The sequence below is a fragment of the Photinus pyralis genome, unplaced genomic scaffold (assembly GCF_008802855.1).
Source record: "Photinus pyralis isolate 1611_PpyrPB1 unplaced genomic scaffold, Ppyr1.3 Ppyr1.4_LG10, whole genome shotgun sequence".
Classification (NCBI taxonomy): Eukaryota; Metazoa; Arthropoda; class Insecta; order Coleoptera; family Lampyridae; genus Photinus; species Photinus pyralis.
Window position 1 is genome coordinate 19,486,214 of NW_022170250.1, and position 20,709 is coordinate 19,506,922.

The 20,709-nt window shown below is 42.1% G+C and overlaps 2 protein-coding genes and 1 long non-coding RNA gene across 4 annotated transcripts; 1 reads left to right on the forward strand and 2 right to left on the reverse strand.

The window, feature by feature from the left end:
• Positions 1–3,190: 3,190 nt before the first annotated feature.
• Positions 3,191–3,710, reverse strand: LOC116161494. The gene is made up of 3 exons (XR_004143399.1): positions 3,631–3,710; positions 3,501–3,578; positions 3,191–3,451 (listed from the first exon to the last, which is right to left on the reverse strand). It is a non-coding gene; the product is annotated as an uncharacterized LOC116161494 (long non-coding RNA).
• On the forward strand, positions 3,625–18,127 carry LOC116161490 (alpha-tocopherol transfer protein-like). Of its 2 annotated transcripts, XM_031474848.1 has the most exons (7): positions 3,625–3,750; positions 12,721–12,848; positions 16,919–17,075; positions 17,125–17,488; positions 17,537–17,642; positions 17,690–17,845; positions 17,893–18,127. In XM_031474848.1, exons 2-6 carry the CDS (start codon positions 12,734–12,736, stop codon positions 17,839–17,841), a joined length of 894 nt encoding a protein of 297 aa, XP_031330708.1. In that variant the 5' UTR covers positions 3,625–3,750; positions 12,721–12,733; the 3' UTR covers positions 17,842–17,845; positions 17,893–18,127. The 2 variants fall into 2 exon arrangements, with proteins under 2 accessions (XP_031330708.1, XP_031330707.1); XM_031474847.1 differs by lacking the exon at positions 3,625–3,750 and having other exon boundaries at positions 12,661–12,848.
• On the reverse strand, positions 5,797–6,232 carry LOC116161493 (cysteine-rich venom protein 1-like). The gene is made up of 2 exons (XM_031474850.1): positions 6,100–6,232; positions 5,797–6,051 (listed from the first exon to the last, which is right to left on the reverse strand). The coding sequence occupies exons 1-2, from the start codon at positions 6,158–6,160 to the stop codon at positions 5,852–5,854; spliced, it is 261 nt and encodes an 86-aa protein (XP_031330710.1). The 5' UTR covers positions 6,161–6,232; the 3' UTR covers positions 5,797–5,851.
• Positions 18,128–20,709: the final 2,582 nt, after the last annotated feature.

Consider the following 20,709-nt stretch of genomic DNA (forward strand, 5'->3'; position numbering starts at 1 on the left):
TTTTTCCGTCTCAATTTGAGAAGTGGGCCCAGTTCGTGCGAACTCACCTTCGGTTCATTGGCAATCCCATCTTTTTGACTGAAATACCGAATGAATAATCGTCAAATTAAATCAATTGTCGAGCGAACCGAAAGTTGAATTCGACACAATTGAAACCACGCCCGTGTTTTCCGGCCTCATTTGAGTAGTTGAGGCCCCCCCAAAAAATTTTTTCGTGCCCGACTGCACCTTCCGGTCCGGCTCGCAATTCCATCTTTTTATGGAATACGAATAAATAAATCGTCAAATTAATCTTGTCGAGTGAACCGAAGGTGATTTAAACAATAATTGAAATCCCTCCCGTGTTTTCCGGTCTCAATTTGAGAAGTGGGCCCAGTTCGTGCCGAACTAACCCTCGGTTCGCTCGGCAATTCCATCTTTTTATTAGAATACCGAATAAATAATCGTCAAATTAATCATTGTCGAGTGAACCGAAGGTGAGTTCAACATAAATGAAATCCCTCCCCTGTTTTCCGGTCTCAATTTGAGAAGTGGGCCCAGTTCGTGCCGAACTCACCTTCGGTTCGCTCGGCAATTCCATCTTTTTATTGGAATACCGAATAAATAGTCGTCAAATTAATCATTGTCGAGTGAACCGAAGGTGATTTCAACATAAATGAAATCCCTCCCGTGTTTTCCGGTCTCAATTTGAGAAGTGGGCCCAGTTCGTGCCGAACTCACCTTCGGTTCGCTCGGCAATTCCATCTTTTTATTGAAATACCGAATAAATAATCGTCAAATTAATCATTATCGAGTGAACCGAAGGTGAGTTCAACATAATTGAAATCCCTCCCGTGTTTTCCGGTCTCAAATTGAGAAGTGGGCCCAGTTCGTGCCGAACTAACCCTCGGTTCGCTCGGCAATTCCATCTTTTTATTGGAATACCGAATAAATAATCGTCAAATTAATCATTGTCGAGTGAACCGAAGGTGATTTCAACATAATTGAAATCACTCCCGTGTTTTACGGTCTCAATTTGAGAAGTGGGCCCAGTTCGTGCCGAACTCACCTTCGGTTCGCTCGGCAATTCCATCTTTTTATTGAAATACCGAATAAATAATCGTCAAATTAATCATTGTCGAGTGAACCGAAGGTGAGTTCAACATAAATTAAATCCCTCCCTTGTTTTCCGGTCTCAATTTGAGAAGTGGGCCCAGTTCGTGCCGAACTCACCTTCGGTTCGCTCGGTAATTCTATCTTTTTATTGGAATACCGAATAAATAATCGTCAAAGTAATCATTGTCGAGTGAACCGAAGGTGAGTTCAACATAATTGAAATCCCTCCCCTGTTTTCCGGTCTCAATTTGAGAAGTGGGCCCAGTTCGTGCCGAACTCACCTTCGGTTCGCTCTGCAATTCCATCTTTTTATTGAAATACCGAATAAATAATCGTCAAATTAATCAATTCCGAGCAAACCGAGGGTGAGTTCGCCACAATTCAGACCGACCCTCTGTCTTTCGGCCCCAATTTCAAGTGGATCCAGCTCGCTAAGGAGTTTCTAAAATCGGTCACGAACCTCGTTAGCGTCCAAGAATGATCAAGAGAAACTATTTGCAGTTCCTTGACCATTTAAGAGCACACGCTTTAGGGACCTTTACTGACTTCAGGGATAAAATCCAGAAGACCTTTTAAAAATAGGATTTTTCAGTTTTTTTTAACTATTTAAGGACCTCCATGAATTTTGGTTTTCTAGATGTGTTGAGAGCCTTTCATGGTGAAACCTTTAAAAGGAATGTCCGCTGTCTGTAAATGTCGAGCCTTTAAAAGCATTCCTGTGCATTTGGGAGATTTTGAAAACGTTGAAGAGAGTCTTAAAGGCTCTAAAAAACTTCCAAAACATTGAATCCTAATATACCACAGCTTTGCAGTGCATCTGGATCTCAATTACGATATGATGGCGGACAGGATTCTCGCGTACCTAGGCCTCAAATTCGAGCCCTTTGTACTATACCTCTCTGACAAGAGTGGCCCGACCCCTCAACTTCACTCAAACCATCCCATACGTGAGATGAACTTAGGGATCCTGGAAGGGGAGGCACTGTAAGTGGAAGAGCCGGCTCTGGAGCATAAAACACCTGTTTTGAGGCCACTCTGATTGGAATACAGCAGGAAGTGAGCTTAGTGTGAGTAGTGAGTGAGTCCGATCGCCTTTCTAGAATAGGAAATCGCTGGATCGCCTCTCCCACAATTTGAAAGTGACCCCACCTCAGTATTTCTGCCATTCAACAGCACTTTACTTTTCTGACGCAAGGATACCAGAGTGACCTGCTTTTTCACGTGGAGATCAAGTGGAACTAGCAGACCCAGAAGGATCTCGATGACGGCCGTCAATCTTTGCACATGGTTAAGAAGTGCAACAGTTGCGGAGAGCCACCAGACAATTGCTCCATAGCAGAGCATATGTCTTATCACGGCAGTATACACTTTTACAACTACAAGACAGCCTTCGGGGATGGTCCCGAAAGTATCCAAATTGCGCGGCGGCTTTGCCAGGAAGTCAGAAAGTGTGTTTCCTAGATATTTCACTGACTCTGGAAATTGGAGGTGTTTTTAGAATAGCAGGGGAGTTAGAAGACCCGCTACCTTTCTTTTTCTTGTGAAGAGACAGAAATGGTCACAGGTTACTGTCATTTTAACAAACAACCTGCACAAAATGGGACTGACTGATAGCCCGTTGTGCAGGTGTTGTGGCGAGGAGGAAGAAACACCACACCACGTAATTTGCCAATGTGAAGCATTCACAAGGGCAAGGAAACGCCTACTTGGAAGTGAAAAAATAGGCAAGACGAAGTAAGGAGGGTTCGCCCTATCAAAGGACTTTGTGGAAGATACAAGTACTCTTGAAGGGTAGACGATACCGGGGAGCAGTGCAGGAACCGACTGGGACTACCCCTAACACTATAATAATAATTAGGCATAACCTTACAGCTTCCAAGAGCCCTGTTTGATGGTGTTCAAGAGGTTCGAGGTTTTTTTAGAGACTTTATAAGCCTTTACGAAATTTAGGAATTCGTCAAAATATTTAGATATACTCAAAGGTCTCTAAGGGATTCTAGAGGTCTTCTACGACAGTTAACAAAACTGTAAGGGTCGTTCAGCAATTTTTAAAAACTTTAAAGCCTTTAGAATTTTTTAGGAACATTTGGATCTGTTGATTCTTCAGAATTATTTGTTTATTAAAATATTTCGATTACCTACATAAAAGGAACGGTACATTTGAAGTGCTAAATCGGACAGTGTTCTTGCCTCATACATTCTTGAGTGACCCTTCTATCTCTCACATATCCTTTTTTACAGATGCAGCTGATAGTTGGAGCGGTGGTGCACGTCCATTCCTTTGGATGCTTTGGTTGCCCACAAAAAGGTTCACAATGGATGTGCTCCTTATACTCGGCATTTGGTCCACACGGTTCTAATTAAATTAAAATGTACTTACACTTGGAGGCTATGCCTTAACTTACCAGCCAAGGTCAATTGGATCAAGCACATTCCTAAACACAGAAGAGCAATGCGAGACATTGTAATTCCCAAAAAATCTGCTGCAAGATGGAACAAGTCAGTCGTCCTCGATACATGGAAGAATAAACTTACCAAGCGCTGGAGATATGCAATGGAGTGTCAGTTCTAATTCACTAGTGTCGCATTAAGTGATTTTGCATTTTATACCCAACGCAAAACAAAGCTTATCTAATCTGGTGCCGATTGGAAAAAGTAAGTGTTTGTCGTTTGTGTAAATGTTTTGTTTACTTATGAAGTATTTGCTGACCAAAGGAACCACTCTTGATCTTCTCAATCGTCTCGACTCCCTCTATCCACCAGATATTCTTTCTTCTTGATCCTCGTGATCCTTTATTGCCCTTGGTCTCTGTGAACACGTCGATCCCCTGAAAAAATTAATCCTGTTGATTTTTAAACGACGAAAGCTGGAAAAACTTTGAGCAACGGCTCTCCAAGTCAGGTTCTCCAAGAGTGTTCAATATCCGTAGAGCTTAACGGTCTTCTTCAAGGGTATCTAAAGAGAGTTGTAGGGGATTTGAAAGCTTTTAATTAATTTTTAGAGCATTTGCAGTCTTTGAATTTACTCAAGATCATACTAAAGGACCTTTAAAGTTCGCAAACAGTTTTCAGAGGATTTCAAAATCCTGAAAGCGGGTACATGAATCTTCCAGAAGAGCTTGAATTCCTAAAGGCTTTTCCTCCCTTTAAAAATCGAGTTCACCAGTCGTTGAAAATAGAGCAACGCCCGCAGTTCCTCCGGTTCCACTTTCCTGCTTCCAGCACCCAGTTGCTAGTACCCGCTTCCAAAGAGCTTCTAGATTCTAACTTCCTGGGTTCAGTTTTGAGCGTTTAGTTTACAGTTCCCAACCTCGCTTCCAGATTCTACAGCACTACGTTCGCAGTTCCCCCGGTTCCACTTTCCTGCTTCCAGCACCCAGTTGATAGTACCCGCTTCCAAAGAGCTTCTAGATTCTAACTTCCTGGGTACAGTTTTGAGCGTTTAGTTTACAGTTCCCAACCTCGCTTCCAGATTCTACAGCACTACGTTCGCAGTTCCTCCGGTTCCACTTTCCTGCTTCCAGCACCAAGTTGATAGTACCCGCTTCCAAAGGGCTTCCAGATTCTAACTTCCCGTGTTTAGTTTTGAGCGTTTAGTTCATAGTTCCCAATCTCGTCCCCTAGTTCCAGCTTCCAGATTCTACCGCGCTACGTCCGTAGTTCCTACGGTTCCACTTTCCTGCATCCAGCGCCCAGTTTTTGATTACCCACTTCCAAAGAGCCTGTAGATTTTAACTTCCAATGTTCAGATCTGAGCGATTAGTTTATAGTTCCCAACTTCGTTTCCAGGTTCCAGCTTCCAAATTATACCGCAGTTCCCGCTTCCAACACCCAGTTTCCAGTTGCCCACTTCCAAGGAGCTTCCAGTGTTCATTTTGGGCGTTTAGTTCATAGTTCCCAATCTCGTCTCCAGGTTCCGGCAATGATCTTAGTCCTTAGGGATGTTAGGAAGGTCATTTTTGAGGGGCTTCTCTAAAAAATTGTATCTATCAGCCTTTATTAGTATTGAAAGCGAGCTTTATAAAAGGGTCCTACAATCGTCCTTTGCGGATTGGTATTCCATATCCCCGGTGCTATACTCTTTGCAGAAGAGGATCCAAGAATTTTCCAAAAATCTATTATGAAAGGGGTTGAAAGTGTTACTTGGGGGTCTGGGGGCTATGAATACAATATACAGAGGTTCCATTGTCTTTTACAGTACTCATGAAAGTACCGAGGGTTAGAAGGAAAGGATTTATAGAGTTATCCTTTGCCAACAGCTATCTTTTCTGGGGGGTATTCCATACCATTCCAGAACCCATTACAGTACCGAGGGTTAGAGGGAAATGATTCATCGAGTCGTCATTTGCCGAGTAGGTACTCTCTCTGCTGGGGGGTATTCCATACCCCCCAGACCTCTAGGTGCTGTGTAGTATGCAATACTTCTTTGCAAAGGAGGACCCGATAAGACTTCTTGAAAGGCATTGTTGAATTGTTGTCTTAGGGACAAAGGAGATTCCACTCCAGAACCATTGTAGCTTAGGAAATGCAATCGACAAATGGAGAAATTTGGAAAAATTTCCTCTCACCTTCCCTCTACCAAGGAGTTCTTGTTACAAAACCTTCCACTCATTTACTGAATTCGGAAAAAACACTTCTGATAGCGTACGTAGCTCATGGGTAAAGATACGTGTTTTGGATTTGAGGAGATTGAAGTTTTTTTGAAAATTTTTTATTGAGACAATACAACATAATTTACGCTCTCCGTCTATTCCACTTAATCTTTCCTCGCTCCAGGACAATCCTCCGATAATACGCACGACTTATCGGCCGGGTTTCTTATGTAGCCCGGTATGCAGACGCAGCCCTGCTTGAGATTGGTGGTGCATTCAAACGCTAAATCTACCCAGTTTTGTCCGCAGAAAGGTTCGCAGACTTTGTTGGCTCTAAACACGGCGTTGGCTTCGCATTTTTGATCTAATAACGATAATGTGTACATGTGTCAAAACATGTTGGAGCACTCACCTGCTGCCAAGGTCGCCTGAACGAAGCAAAGTGCCAAACAGAGTGCAATAATTGGAGACATGGTTCCAGAGAAAAAATAAACGGCGTACACCTACTTTGATAGCGGAATAATCTACAAAAACCACATTTTATACCAATGCCAATCGCACTTATCAGTATCTCTCGAGTGGATAATCTAATTCGGCAAAATATTGGATTACCTCATCTGCACCACAGGAACTTAGGTGTCGGGCGGGCTGAAAAATCCTTTAGTGAAACCCGGAGGCCTTTAGGCTGCGAAACGTTGAATCAATAAAGGAAAATAAAGGACTCGGAGTGAGCCGAGACGGGCTAAAAATCTTTAGGTGGCGCTAGGAAATGTAAAACTCCTAAGCCCCTAGGGCACCTTGGGAAATATTCAGGAGGGTTGAAAACCTCTAGTGGGTAGGAAAAGCTCTGAAACAGGGAAGGTTCTATGAAACAGAAGATTTTGAATTAAATTGGAATTTTGGAGATGTTTCGGACTGTCTGCTGAACAGGTAGGTAGGGATTATTCCCGAGATTTTGTGAAAACTTTCGGGTTTGGGCAACGAAAGTGTCACATGGTGCCATAAAATTCGTTCAGAACAAAAGTTGCTATAACAATACTCGTAGATGCCATCTTGAAAAGAGAGTGAATTAATTAACAAACAACTGGTAGGGATTATTCCGGGGAGATTTTTGAAAGCATTCATATTTGCGCCACGAATCTGTAGCTCAAAGTTTTCTCGACAGATTCGGTATACAAACCATCTAAGAGGAACACGTCGGTTGACGCAGTAAAATTCGTTCTAGGATTCACTTGAGCGAAAGTTTTTCCGGGCATCGTACAGCCAAGTCAGAAATTTTACAGGGTAACTCCAAATAAAAATACTAGAAACTAGAGTGAACCGAATTTATGCGGAACAAGCTTTCGGCTCGCTCGGCAGACGCAGTTTTCTAAGGCCACATTATGTCTGCTTGAATGTTATTGTCATCAGGGACCGAGAAAGGCATATGACGGCACCAGAAAACAATCAAAGACTCGTGGTAGAGTCTAAAGTGAACAAAACCTACGCAAATTTGCAGGATCCTGAGAAGGATCAAGAATCTGTCTTTCGAGATGTGTCGAAATCATCTTACGAAGGTTTTTTTTGCACCGTCCAGCATTCACCTAATTTTCGTAAAACTCTCATTTCCCAAGTGTTTACTAATCACACAATCAAATGGTATAATCTCTCATGCTTATCCAAATTGCGCGACAGATAAATAGTTGCCTGTGTTTTCGTAAACAAGACGTTTAAGTAACTGATTATGGTGCAGTCAATATTAATCTGTAATCCGATAAAACGGTAAAAATAGGTAAATACTTCGATAAGTAGTTTCGACATCTGCGATTTTTGATATGGCGAATTTTTGGAGATTTATTTTAATTCTTTCGTTCTGGGGCGTCGAATAAGACCGAAAACAAAGTGACCTCTCCACAACCATATAATGAAAATGTCGATTTTCTACTTATCCGCATGCTTTGACCCGAAGCTACAACTGTGGGCTGGGATACCCCGAACGAGGGGCCAGTTACAAGTCGCCGGGGAAGCCCTGCCAACGAAAACTTTTCAGTTTAGAATCTATGTACGGTGTGATTTGCGTTTCACTAATTTGGCTTCCAAGGCCATTTAATTTTCCATGTTGCCTTTAACCAAAGGGTTTTATTGCACCAAAGACGAGTCAACTAGGTACCTGATTTGGTTTCCTGCCTGTACTTACACCAGTTCTTTATTTTGCAACTTGTTTTTAACCTGTTTCATGCATGCGATTTGTATTTATCAATTAATTGCAACAACGTATCTTACACTTTGACAACTTTTTCACTCATTCGAGAATATTGAATACCTATTAAAATAATTGATCGAAATTACCTCCTCCTGGCCTCTCTCATTTTCTACCTCTCCGACTAACCGGATAACACGATCTCAAGCCCAAATGAGCATTACTTCGAACCTTCACTTTTGCTGGGTACCAGGACAACGCAGAGACAAAAAAATTCTTTAACCATAAGAGACATTTTCCAACACTTTATTGTTACTGCAACGTTTGGAACTTTTGTTTGTTTCTGTACCCCCTCGCCCTTTCTACATCTGCTGCCTCCCCTCCTGCTCTAGTTGTCTTCTACCCCACACTGTCCTCTATAGCCCTTTTTGTTTATTTCCCTAGCATGAGGTTGTTAGGGATAACAGAGAAGAAAATTATCAAATCTTCCTTTTGCTGAGGGTACTGCTGGGGGTGGGGGGGTTGCAAGGTTCTCCAAAAACTTTTGGTGTCAGCATACTCCACAGAGAAGAAACATCCGTCTGTTCTTCTCTAAAAAGTAATTGTGAGAGCCTGGGCCCTTTTGTGGGAAAACGTTGCACCTGGGGGGGGGGGGCTGGAGGGTATGGAATATCCCCCAGCCACCATATGATAATTTGATTACCTTTCCTGAAAAGTCAATATGAGTTTGTTTGGGTGTAATGGAGAAAAAATATCCAGTGTTCCTTCGCTGAGGGTACTGCTGGGAGGCATTCCATGCTCCCCAGACCCCCCGGTGCTACATTCCTTTCCAAAATCATTAAGTGTTACTCTACAGGACAGAAAGATTCGTCTGTCCTTTTCTAAAAACTGATTATGACAGTCTAGGCACTCTTATGGGAAATCGTAGTACCGGGAGGTCTAGGGGGTATAATACCCCCCAGGCAACATATGAAAATTTAATTACTTTTTATGAAAAGCCTATGCCCCCCAGACTCCCCGGTGCTACGTTCTTTTCCAAAATCTCTCCACAAGAAAGTAAGATTCGTCTTTCCTTTTCTAAAAACTGATTATGACAGCCTAGGCACTCTTATCAGGAATCGTAGTACCGGGGGGGTCTGGAATACCCCCCAGGCAGCATATGAAAATTTAATTACTTTTTCTGAAAAGCCAATATGAGTTTGTTTGGGTGTAATAGAGAAAAAAATATCGAGTGTTCCTTCGCTGAGGGTACTGCTGGGGGGCATTCCATGTCCCCCAGACCCCCAGTGCTACATTTCTTTCCAAAATCATTAAGTGTTACTCTACAGGACAGAAAGATTCGTCTGTCCTTTTCTAAAAACTGATTATGACAGTCTAGGCACCCTTATAGGAAATCGTAGTACCGGGGGGTCTGGGGGGGTATGGAATAACCCCCAGGCAGCATATGAAAATTTAATTACTTTTTCTGAAAAGCCAATATGAGTTTGTTTGGGTGTAATAGAGAAAAAAATATCGAGTGTTCCTTCTCTACAGGACAGAAAGATTCGTCTGTCCTTTTCTAAAAACTGATTCTGACAGCCTAGGCACTCTTATCGGAAATCGTAGTACCGGGGGGTCTGGGGGCTGGGGGGGTATGGAATAACCCCCAGGCAGCATATGAAAATTTAATTACTTTTTCTGAAAAGCCAATATGAGTTTGTTTGGGTGTAATAGAGAAAAAAATATCGAGTGTTCCTTCTCTACAGGACAGAAAGATTCGTCTGTCCTTTTCTAAAAACTGATTCTGACAGCCTAGGCACTCTTATCGGAAATCGTAGTACCGGGGGGTCTGGGGGCTGGGGGGGTATGGAATAACCCCCAGGCAGCATATGAAAATTTAATTACTTTTTCTGAAAAGCCAATATGAGTTTGTTTGGGTGTAATAGAGAAAAAAATATCGAGTGTTCCTTCGCTGAGGGTACTGCTGGGGGGCATTCCATGCCCCCCAGACCCCCCGGTGCTACATTTCTTTCCAAAATCATTAAGTGTTACTCTACAGGACAGAAAGATTCGTCTGTCCTTTTCCAAAAACTGATTATGACAGTCTAGGCACCCTTATGGGAAATCGTAGTACCGGGGGTCTGGGGGGTTATGGAATACCCCCCAGGCAGCAATATGAAGAATTATTACTTTTTTCCGGAAAAGCCAATATGAGTTTGTTTGGGTGTACATAAGAAAAAAATATCGAGTGTTCCTTCGCTGAAGGGTACGCTGGGGCATTCCATGTCCCCGAGACCCGGTCTACATTTTTTCCAAATCATTAAGTGTTACCTACAGGACAGAAAGATTCGTCTGTCCTTTTCCAAAAACTGATTATGACAGTCTAGGCACCCTTATGGGAAATCGTAGTACCGGGGGGTCTGGGGGGGGTATGGAATAACCCCCAGACAGCATATGAAAATTTAATTACTTTTTCTGAAAAGCCAATATGAGTTTGTTTGGGTGTAATAGAGAAAAAAATATCGAGTGTTCCTTCGCTGAGGGTACTGCTGGGGGGCATTCCATGCCCCCCAGACCCCCCGGTGCTACATTTCTTTCCAAAATCATTAAGTGTTACTCTACAGGACAGAAAGATTCGTCTGTCCTTTTCCAAAAACTGATTATGACAGTCTAGGCACCCTTATGGGAAATCGTAGTACCGGGGGGGGGGGGGTCTAGGGGGTATGGAATACCCCCCAGGCAACGTATGAAAATTTAATTACTTTTTGTGAAAAGCCAATACGAGTTTGTTTTGGGTGTAATAGAGAAAAAATATCGAGTGTTCCTTCGCCGAGAGTACTGCTGGGGGGCATTTTATGCCCCCCAGACCCCCCGGTGCTACGTTCTTTTCCAAAATCTCTCCACAAGAAAGTAAGATTCTTCTTTCCTTTTCTAAAAACTGATTCTGACAGTCTAGGCAGTCTTATGGGAAATCGTAGTACCGGGGGGTCTGGAATACCCCCCAGGCAGCATATGAAAATTTAATAACTTTTTCTGAAAAGCCAATATGAGTTTGTTTGGGTGTAATAGAGAAAAAATATCGAGTGTTCCTTCGCTGAGGGTGCTGCTGGGGGGCATTCCATGCCCCCCAGAGCTACATTCCTTTCCAAAATCATTAAGTGTTACTCTACAGGACAGAAAGATTCGTCTGTCCTTTTCTAAAAACTGATTATAACAGTCTAGGCACTCTTATGGGAAATCGTAGCACCGGGGGTTCTGAGGGGTATAGAATACCCCCAGGCAGTATATGAAAATTTAATAACTTTTTCTGAAAAGCCAATATGAGTTTGTTTGCGTGTAATAAAGAAAAAATATCGAGTGTTCCTTCGCTGAGGGTACCGCTAGGGGGCATTCCATTTCCCCCAGACCCTCGGTGCTAAGTTCTTCTCCAAAATCACTCCACAGGAAAGTAAGATTCGTCTGTCCTTTTCTAAAAACTGATTATGACAGTCTAGGCACTCTTATAGGAAATCGTAGCACCGGTGGGTCTGGGGGGGCATGGAATACCCCATAGGCAGCATATGAAAATTTAATTACTCTTTCTGAAAAACCAATATAAGTTTGTTTGGGTGTAATAGAGAAAAAATATCGAGTGTTCCTTCGCTGAGGGTACTGCTGGGGGGCATTCTGTACCCCCCGCTGCTACGTTCTTTCCCAAAATCATTTAGTGTTAGTATACTTCATAGGAAGAAAGATTCGTCTGTCCTTTTCTAAAAACTGATTATGACAGTCTGAGCCCTCTTGTGGAAAATTGTAGTACCTGGTGGTATTCTTTCCTTCACTTGTACTGTCATTTCATTTCCCTCTTTTTCCGGGTCCAGAGCTATCCATCTTTGTCTTTTCTTGCTACTGTGCCTTGTATGGCTCTATTCCACCCTTTCTCGTCTTCTTTAAACCTCTCCTACCATATTCTGCTTCCTGTTGTCCTTTAAGGCCCGGTTGTATAATGTCAGTTTAAACTTCAGTTTATAGTTGAATTGTGGGTTAAAGGATTTGATTGGCTAATATTTCACAAGCTGGCCAATCGTATTTCTCAAATCTGTCGGTTAAACCAAACTGAAGTTTAACCGGACATTGTACAACCGGGCCTAAGTCCCTTATCTGCATCCATTATAAATTTTCTTGTTCTTGTTTTCTCTTGTGTTCTTTTACTTTTTCTATCTTAGTCTATACAAAAAATCAGTTTTTGCTGAAATCTCAAGATTAGTTTGTCTAAAATCGGAAGGGGTAGAGAATAGCAACGGTCTAAGGATGGAACCTTGTGATGCACCTCAAGTAGGTAATTTCAAGTGACCTACTAATCAGCTAGTAAAGGATTAATCCGAGGACGACTCGTTTTTTGTACGTGCTCGAAATGTACGTGTTTATGTTGATGGATCACTTCCTCCACGTTACAGGAAATTAGGGGTTTCGTTCCAGTAGTTTCCTGAAGGTTAAAAAAATTGCAATTGCACTATTCCCACACTCGTCATCTAAAGAGGGCTTTAAATTTTCATAATTACATTCTTTTGGCTCGTTAGGTAACTAGCTCTGATTAACGGTGCAAGGTCGTGGATTAGGTAACCAGAACTTCTTTTTAAGTCCAGTCGCGTAATATGGGAAGTCACCATTGCCGAAAATAACCCGTCCCGGAAATAACGCCGTAGGTATTTATTTAAACGCAATTTCGGATGATTGGGTGTCTACCGTTAATCAACGTCAAATCGGTAGTACGATGAAAACTCGTTAACCTTCAACCTTTTAATTGTTGACGACATGAGTTAGTATCTAAACACGACATGTACCTGTATTTGTTTATAAGTTATCGTTGCGTTGTTACGGCTAGTATCTGTTTAGTGCTTGAGGCGCGATGAAAATTGCGAGCGTCGAGTCGGAGTACGAGAAGAACAAGGAGTTGAGGAAGGAAGATGTGATGCAGCTGAAGGAATGGACCGAGAAGCAGCCCCATTTACCTCCAATTACAGGTACGTTTTTTTTTAATTTTCCGAAAATTTTATGCGAGGGCTCACGTGTTGGCCTCGGTTTTGACATTTAAAGGTAACCGATCAATTAGTATGGATTTGTTTACCTACAAATTTGCGTGGCAATAACTCTCAAAAACTCTTTTTTGGAAATAAAATATACAGTTCGTGCTTTTCCATTTTCTTAACGAACCTAAAATATGTTTGACCAGAATTTCCCCAACATGGGCTTCCTCATTTGGACCGCATGTAGGTTCTTTAATGCCAAAGTTCAGATCTGTAATTGTATGGTTGTTTCCGTGTGAGTTAGTGGCTTAAAAAGCAGTCTGACGGACGATAAAACTATCTTAATGTGTTCTACGTGCCCAGTTAGGATGACGCGGAATGATCTCGTGCGGGTTTCCTACAAAGCGCCGAATTGGCAATATTAAACGGACGTGGGTTTGATTGATGGTCTTTAAGCGCGCATGATTCGTGGGACTGAACCATTGCGATTCGTTCCTGATTAAAGATGGTCGCGTTAACTAATTTGGTCTGCTACAAAACTTTAAAAGAGAAGCAGGGATTAGTCCAGGCTGAAATAGAATTAGGGCATTCGGTGGTGAGCCACCAGACCGTTCAGTTTTCGTGAAGCCAAAGACGTCTGCACTGCAGTATGCTAGAAATTTTTTACTTCGAGCCTGCGGGTCCCTTTAAACGTAAATAGACTCTTGGATTAATTAGCGGTTTCGTTGAGCATTGGTTTCCATTAAAATATGTTCAGTATTCGGCCGAGAAACAGAGAAACTTTCAACCTCGTGCTGCAATCTGGGACGTGGAAGCCATGATGCTCCAAGTCTCATAGCGAAGTGTCAATATTTCAACTTAGAAACCCAAATTTGAAGGCGAAGAATAGAAATGCAACTTTACGAGTAAATTTTGGTAATGAAACAGAGAAACTTTCAACCTGGTGCTTCAAACTGAGACGTGGAAGCCATGGTGCTCCAGGTCTCATAGCGAACTGTCAATATTTCAACTTAGAAACCCAAATTTGAACGCGAAGGATAGAAATGCAACTTTACGAGTAAATTTTGTTAACGAAACAGAGAAACTTTCAACCTGGTGCTTCAAACTGGGACGTGGAAGCCATGGTGCTCCAGGTCTCAGGGCGAAATGTCAATATTTCTGCTTAGGGATTCAAATTTGAAGGCGAAGGATATAAATGGCACTTTACGAGTAAATTTTGTTAACTAAACAGAGAAACTTTCAACCTGGTGCTTCTAACTAGGACGTAGAAGCCATGGTGCTCCAGGTCTCATAGCGAACTGTCAATATTTCAACTTAGAAACCCAAATTTGAACGCGAAGGATAGAAATGCAACTTTACGAGTAAATTTTGGTAAGGAAACAGAGAAACTTTCTACCTGGTGCTTCAACCTAAGACGTGGAAGACATGGTGCTCCAGGTCTCATGGCCAAATGTTAATATTGCAGCTTAGGGATCCAAATTTGAAGATGAAGGATAGAAATGCAACTTTGGGAGTAAATTTTGTTAACGAAACAGAGAAACTTTCAACCTGGTGCTTCAAACTGGGGCGTGGAAGCCACGGTGCTCCAGGTCTCATAGCGAACTGTTAATATTTCAACTTAGAAACCCAAATTTGAACACGAAGGATAGAAATGCAACTTTACGAGTAAACTTTGTTAACTAAACAGAGAAACTTTCTACCTGGTGCTTCAAACTGAGACGTGGAAGCCATGGTGCTCCAGGTCTCATAGCGAACTGTCAATATTTCAACTTAGAAACCCAAATTTGAACGCGAAGGATAGAAATGCAACTTTACGAGTAAATTTTGTTAACTAAACAGAGAAACTTTCAACCCGGTGCTTCAAACTGGGACGTGGAAGCCATGGTGCTCCAGGTCTCATAGCGAACTGTCAATATTTCAACTTAGAAACCGAAATTTGAAGGCGAATGATAGAAATGGCACTTTACGAGTAAATTTTGTTAACTAAACAGAGAAACTTTCAACGTGGTGCTTCAAACTGGGACGTGGAAGCCATGGTGCTCCAGGTCTCATAGCGAACTGTCAATATTTCAACTTAGAAACCGAAATTTGAAGGCGAATGATAGAAATTCGACTTTACGAGTAAATTTTGTTAACGAAACGAAGAAACTTTCAACCTGGTGCTTCAAACTCGGACGTGGAAGCCATGGTGCTCCAAGTCTCATAGCGAACTGTCAATATTTCAGCTTAGAAACCCAAATTTGAACACGAAGGATAGAAATTCGACTTTACGAGTAAATTTTGTTAACTAAACAGAGAAACTTTCTACCTGGTGCTTCAAACTGAGACGTGGAAGCCATGGTGCTCCAGGTCTCATAGCGAACTGTCAATATTTCAACTTAGAAACCCAAATTTGAAGGCGAAGAATAGAAATGCAACTTTACGAGTAAATTTTGGTAATGAAACAGAGAAACTTTCAACCTGGTGCTTCAAACTGAGACGTGCAAGCCATGGTGCTCCAGGTCTCATAGCGAACTGTCAATATTTCAACTTAGAAACCCAAATTTGAACGCGAAGGATAGAAATGCAACTTTACGAGTAAATTTTGTTAACGAAACAGAGAAACTTTCAACCTGGTGCTTCAAACTGGGACGTGGAAGCCATGGTGCTCCAGGTCTCAGGGCGAAATGTCAATATTTCTGCTTAGGGATTCAAATTTGAAGGCGAAGGATATAAATGGCACTTTACGAGTAAATTTTGTTAACTAAACAGAGAAACTTTCAACCTGGTGCTTCTAACTAGGACGTAGAAGCCATGGTGCTCCAGGTCTCATAGCGAACTGTCAATATTTCAACTTAGAAACCCAAATTTGAACGCGAAGGATAGAAATGCAACTTTACGAGTAAATTTTGGTAAGGAAACAGAGAAACTTCCTACCTGGTGCTTCAAACTAAGACGTGGAAGACATGGTGCTCCAGGTCTCATGGCCAAATGTTAATATTGCAGCTTAGGGATCCAAATTTGAAGATGAAGGATAGAAATGCAACTTTGGGAGTAAATTTTGTTAACGAAACAGAGAAACTTTCAACCTGGTGCTTCAAACTGGGGCGTGGAAGCCACGGTGCTCCAGGTCTCATAGCGAACTGTTAATATTTCAACTTAGAAACCCAAATTTGAACACGAAGGATAGAAATGCAACTTTACGAGTAAACTTTGTTAACTAAACAGAGAAACTTTCTACCTGGTGCTTCAAACTGAGACGTGGAAGCCATGGTGCTCCAGGTCTCATAGCGAACTGTCAATATTTCAACTTAGAAACCCAAATTTGAACGCGAAGGATAGAAATGCAACTTTACGAGTAAATTTTGTTAACTAAACAGAGAAACTTTCAACCCGGTGCTTCAAACTGGGACGTGGAAGTCATGGTGCTCCAGGTCTCATAGCGAACTGTCAATATTTCAACTTAGAAACCGAAATTTGAAGGCGAATGATAGAAATGGCACTTTACGAGTAAATTTTGTTAACTAAACAGAGAAACTTTCAACGTGGTGCTTCAAACTGGGACGTGGAAGCCATGGTGCTCCAGGTCTCATAGCGAACTGTCAATATTTCAACTTAGAAACCCAAATTTGAAGGCGAAGGATATAAATGCAACTTTACGAGTAAATTTTGGTAATGAAACAGAGAAACTTTCAACGTGGTGCTTCAAACTGGGACGTGGAAGCCATGGTGCTCCACGTCTCATGCCGAAAGTTTTATCCAAATTTAAAGGTGAAGAGTACAAAACGCAACTTTAAGAATATCTTTCGTTTAAATAACTGGGGAACCTTCAACCTGGTGCTTCAAACCTGGACGTAGATTCCATGGAGCTCCCCGTCTCGGGGGAAACTGTAAAGGTTTGAACCTAGCGTTTTACAGTGGTGGGCAGGCGGATACTGAAGGAAAATTTTCGGGTAAATTTTGCCTCAATTGCAGTGAGGGTGAGGGGGCGGACGGATCTAAACATGAAGGCGCATGTGCAAATGTCTACTTTGGTAGAGAAATCTAGAAAAGGGAGATACAGAGATTGTGTTCTCTTTCTGTTTCAGAGCTTCACCTCATACTCTTCCTCCACAGCTGCTACTACAGCATGGAAATGACAAAAGCGACAATCGAGGCCTTCTTCACATACCGCACCCACTGTCCCGAGCTGTTTCTTCACAGAAACCCGTCATCGCCCGAATTTCAAAGCTACTTTAACGTCTTGTAAGTAACCAATCGCGCACCGCGTGCCAATCTCACTTGATCGTCACAGGGAGTATCTTCTCTTGGAGGAGAAAACCCCCAGCGGCGATCAGATCATTCTATTCAGGCTACTCGACAACGATCTGGAGAAGTTCGACTTTAACACGACGGTCAACGTTTTTGATATGAGCATCGTCCAATGGTACATGCAGCACGGCACGTCGGAGGGGCTCAGGATCGTTTGCGACTTCGAGGGGGCGACTCTCGGTCACGTGCTCAAGATGAACATCGTAGCTATGAGAAAGATCCTCCTGTACCTTCAGGACGCGCTCTTCGTGCGACTGAAGGGCATACACTTCTTTAACGTGGGATCGTACATGGATATATTGATGAACCTGATGAAGCCATTCCTCAAGAAGGATCTGGTCAATTCGGTTCGTGTTTGTGGGGAGAGGGGTATGAAGTGACTGAGCGTGTTTCAGCTGCACTTCCATACGGACTCGATCAAGAGCATGTACCAGTACGTTCCGATCGATTGCCTGCCGAGTGACTACGGAGGCTCGCAGCCGTCCGTGAAGCAACTCCACGGTGAGTGTCGCAGGTTGATATCAAGCCATTGGCGCGTTTCATTTCAGAGGACTGGATCAGAAGGTTACACGACTACGCCGATTATTTCGTAAAGGAGGACTCGTACATCGCCGACGATAGTAAGAGAGTTGGCAAACCTGCGAATTTGAGCGACATCTTTGGCGTCGAGGGTTCATTTAAGAAACTCGACATCGACTAGTGAGGTAGGATAAAATTTGTTTTCTGCTTTTATATATGCAGTTTTTTACAGTATGCAGTTCAAAAGTGAAGGGGCAAGAAGACTTACGCCTTCGTCTAGTAGTGACCCTCTTACTACTTCTTTAGTATCTTTTTTAAAGAGCTCTAGTGCTCCTTTCTTTGTTACGCGGTTGTCAGATGTATTAGTATTGTAAATTGTTTAGTGTTTAAGTAAATCGCCAGCATTTAATTTTAAGGTGAACTGTGCAATTAAATTAAGGACAAATAGATTTGTTTTTTAAATCTCATTACTTGTTTTATTTGCATCAGGAGATTAGAATGTACAAGGAGTTGTTTCTGCTCCTAATTCACGAACTATTAGTTAGACAATTGACCCCTCAGTGTTGGGGCTTGAGTGGTCCAGTGATCAAGGGGGTGTGTAACGGCTCCAAGTGAGAATCCAGACTGAAGACCGAAAGTCCAACCAAAGGTGGATGTCCGTAAGGCTGGAGCACCACGGAGTAGTTACAAGCAAGCTGCCAAAAGGCAACTTCGTGTAGCGATCATACCACGGGTTAACAGCTAACCCGGCGGATATGGTACAAAATCAAGTGGCCAAGGTTCTTGACCAGCATCTGTTCGCCCTAAAAGGCTCTACACTGGCATTCACGTTCATGGAGTGGAAGTACTCGGGCGAAATCCTAAGGACATCGTGCGGGAACAACTATTTGCCTTGAGTGGCTGAAGGAGGTGGTTGGCAACCTAGGCTGCACACCTAAAGGTAGTCCAGGAAGACTGCCTTCCTAGGCTCCGCAAGACTGCCATCTGGGTCTCGGGGGAACCTGGAGATCTTGTGGCAGTCAAGCGGCACTTAGAGGTGCAGAATTCCTACCAGAAATTAACTGCAATGGTGCCGTTCTGAACGGTTATCGTAACCACAAGGTAACGTATATTCCCCTTTACAAACATCTCTTTGGTGAAGAACTTAGAAAGCAACCCTTCGAGGGACCCCTGTCAAGTCCTGCTGACTTACAGGACAAAGTGGATCTTCTTGCCAACTCCACTGTGGAGTCATTTGAACAGGAATGTCCTCTGTGAACTGCCAAGACCCGCTATAACCATCCAATGGAGGTGGAGGACGCTCGAAAAGCAGAAAGTTCAGTTGCGCAAATGGAGAGCGAAAAATTGACTTCATCCCCAAATCTGGCCAAGATGATTACTCTACACCTAAAGCACATCGCCCAATCAGTTTGAAGATCGGGCTACTAGATCAAAAGTTACAGCCCCTTGAATTTTCTTAGGAAATTGGTTTTTTGTCCACAACTTTTGATTAAGAGTTCTACTCGAAAAAGTACGAATCGTTTTGGATTCTGCGCACCAAGATTTATAAGAAAAAGTGTTTTCCCGAGAGATTTTTCGATTAGACCTCCCAATCAAAAGTTATGGACAAAAAATCAATTTCGAAAAAATTTCAAGAGGCTGTAACTTTTGATCTAGTAGCCCAATCTTCAAACTGTTTGAAATTATGGATTCTACAGGCCAAATTCTATAATAAAATGTTTTTTTCCGCTAGATCTCAGACAATTTTGCTTCCAGCCCAAAAGAACCAAGTGTATAACCTTGGTTTATCACCAAAAATCTACTCCAAAATTTTTACGGAAAACACTTTATCTTATTAATCTTGGTGTTCTCCTAGTAGCCCGACACCTTTTACAGAAGTTTTTCGACAATTAGCAGGTGTAGTATTAGAAAAAGATGTGGCGATTACCATTCGACCACCAAGGTTTTTGTTTTTCAAGACCTTGCAACATGTTCCCACGTTTTCCTGAGGGACGACACAGTACGACGTTTAAATAAACTATATTTCCCAAAAAGAAACACCTCCTCGCAAATTATATGCTCCTGATACAGAATTAGCGAATTTTTAAATCGAAATAAAGCTAGTAACAGGTGTGGTATTAGGAAAAGAAACACCTCCTCGCACATTATATGATCCTGATACAGAATGGCAAATTTTTAAATCGAATGAAAGCTTTGAAATCATTCTGACAGAGCTAGAAAAAGACCTCTTCGTATATTATGTTCTCCTAGTAGCACGACACCTTTTGCATAAGTTTGTCGACAAGTAACAGGTGTAGTATTAGGTAAAGAAACACCTCCTCGCACTCACATGGTCCTGACACAGAATTGGCAAATTTTTAAATCGAATGAAAGCTTTGAAATAATTCTGACAGAGCTAGAAAAAGACCTCTTCGTATATTATGTTCTCCTAATAGCACGACACCTTTTGCATTAGTTTGTCGACAAGTAACAGGTGTAGTATTAGAAAAAGAAACACCTCCTCGCACTCATATGATCCTGATAATAATTGGCAAACTTTGAAATCGAATGAAAGCTTTGAAATAATTCTGACAGAGCTAGAAAAAGACCTCTTCGTATATTATGTTCTCCTAGTAGCACGACACCTTTTGCATAAGTTTGTCGACAAGTAACAGTTGTAGTATTAGGAAAAGAAACACCTCCTCGCAGTCATATGATCCTGATACATAATTGGCAAATTTTTAAATCGAATCAAAGCTTTGAAATAATTCTGACAGAGCTAGAAAAGAGCCTCTTCGTATATTATGTTCTCCTAATAGCACGACACCTTTTGCATTAGTTTGTCGACAAGTAACAGGTGTAGTATTAGGTAAAGAAACACCTCCTCGCACTCATATGATCCTGATACAGAATTGGCAAGTTTTTAAATCGAATGAAAGCTTTGAAATAATTCTGACAGAGCTTGAAAAAAACCTCTTCGTATATTATGTTCTCCTAGTAGCACGACAACTTTTGCATAAGTTTTGTCGACAAGTAACAGGCGTAGTATTAGGAAAAGAAACAAAGAAAC

Excerpts from the sequence above, each read along its gene's own strand:
- LOC116161490 (XM_031474848.1), top strand. The coding sequence starts at position 12,734 with ATGAAAATTGCGAGCGTCGAGTCGGAGTACGAGAAGAACAAGGAGTTG. Across the intron at positions 17,489-17,536 it reads AGAAGGATCTGGTCAATTCG|CTGCACTTCCATACGGACTC; the intron begins GTTCGTGTTTGT and ends AGCGTGTTTCAG. Across the intron at positions 17,643-17,689 it reads GTCCGTGAAGCAACTCCACG|AGGACTGGATCAGAAGGTTA; the intron begins GTGAGTGTCGCA and ends GTTTCATTTCAG.
- LOC116161493 (XM_031474850.1), bottom strand. The coding sequence starts at position 6,160 with ATGTCTCCAATTATTGCACTCTGTTTGGCACTTTGCTTCGTTCAGGCG. Across the intron at positions 6,052-6,099 it reads TCAGGCGACCTTGGCAGCAG|ATCAAAAATGCGAAGCCAAC; the intron begins GTGAGTGCTCCA and ends TATCGTTATTAG.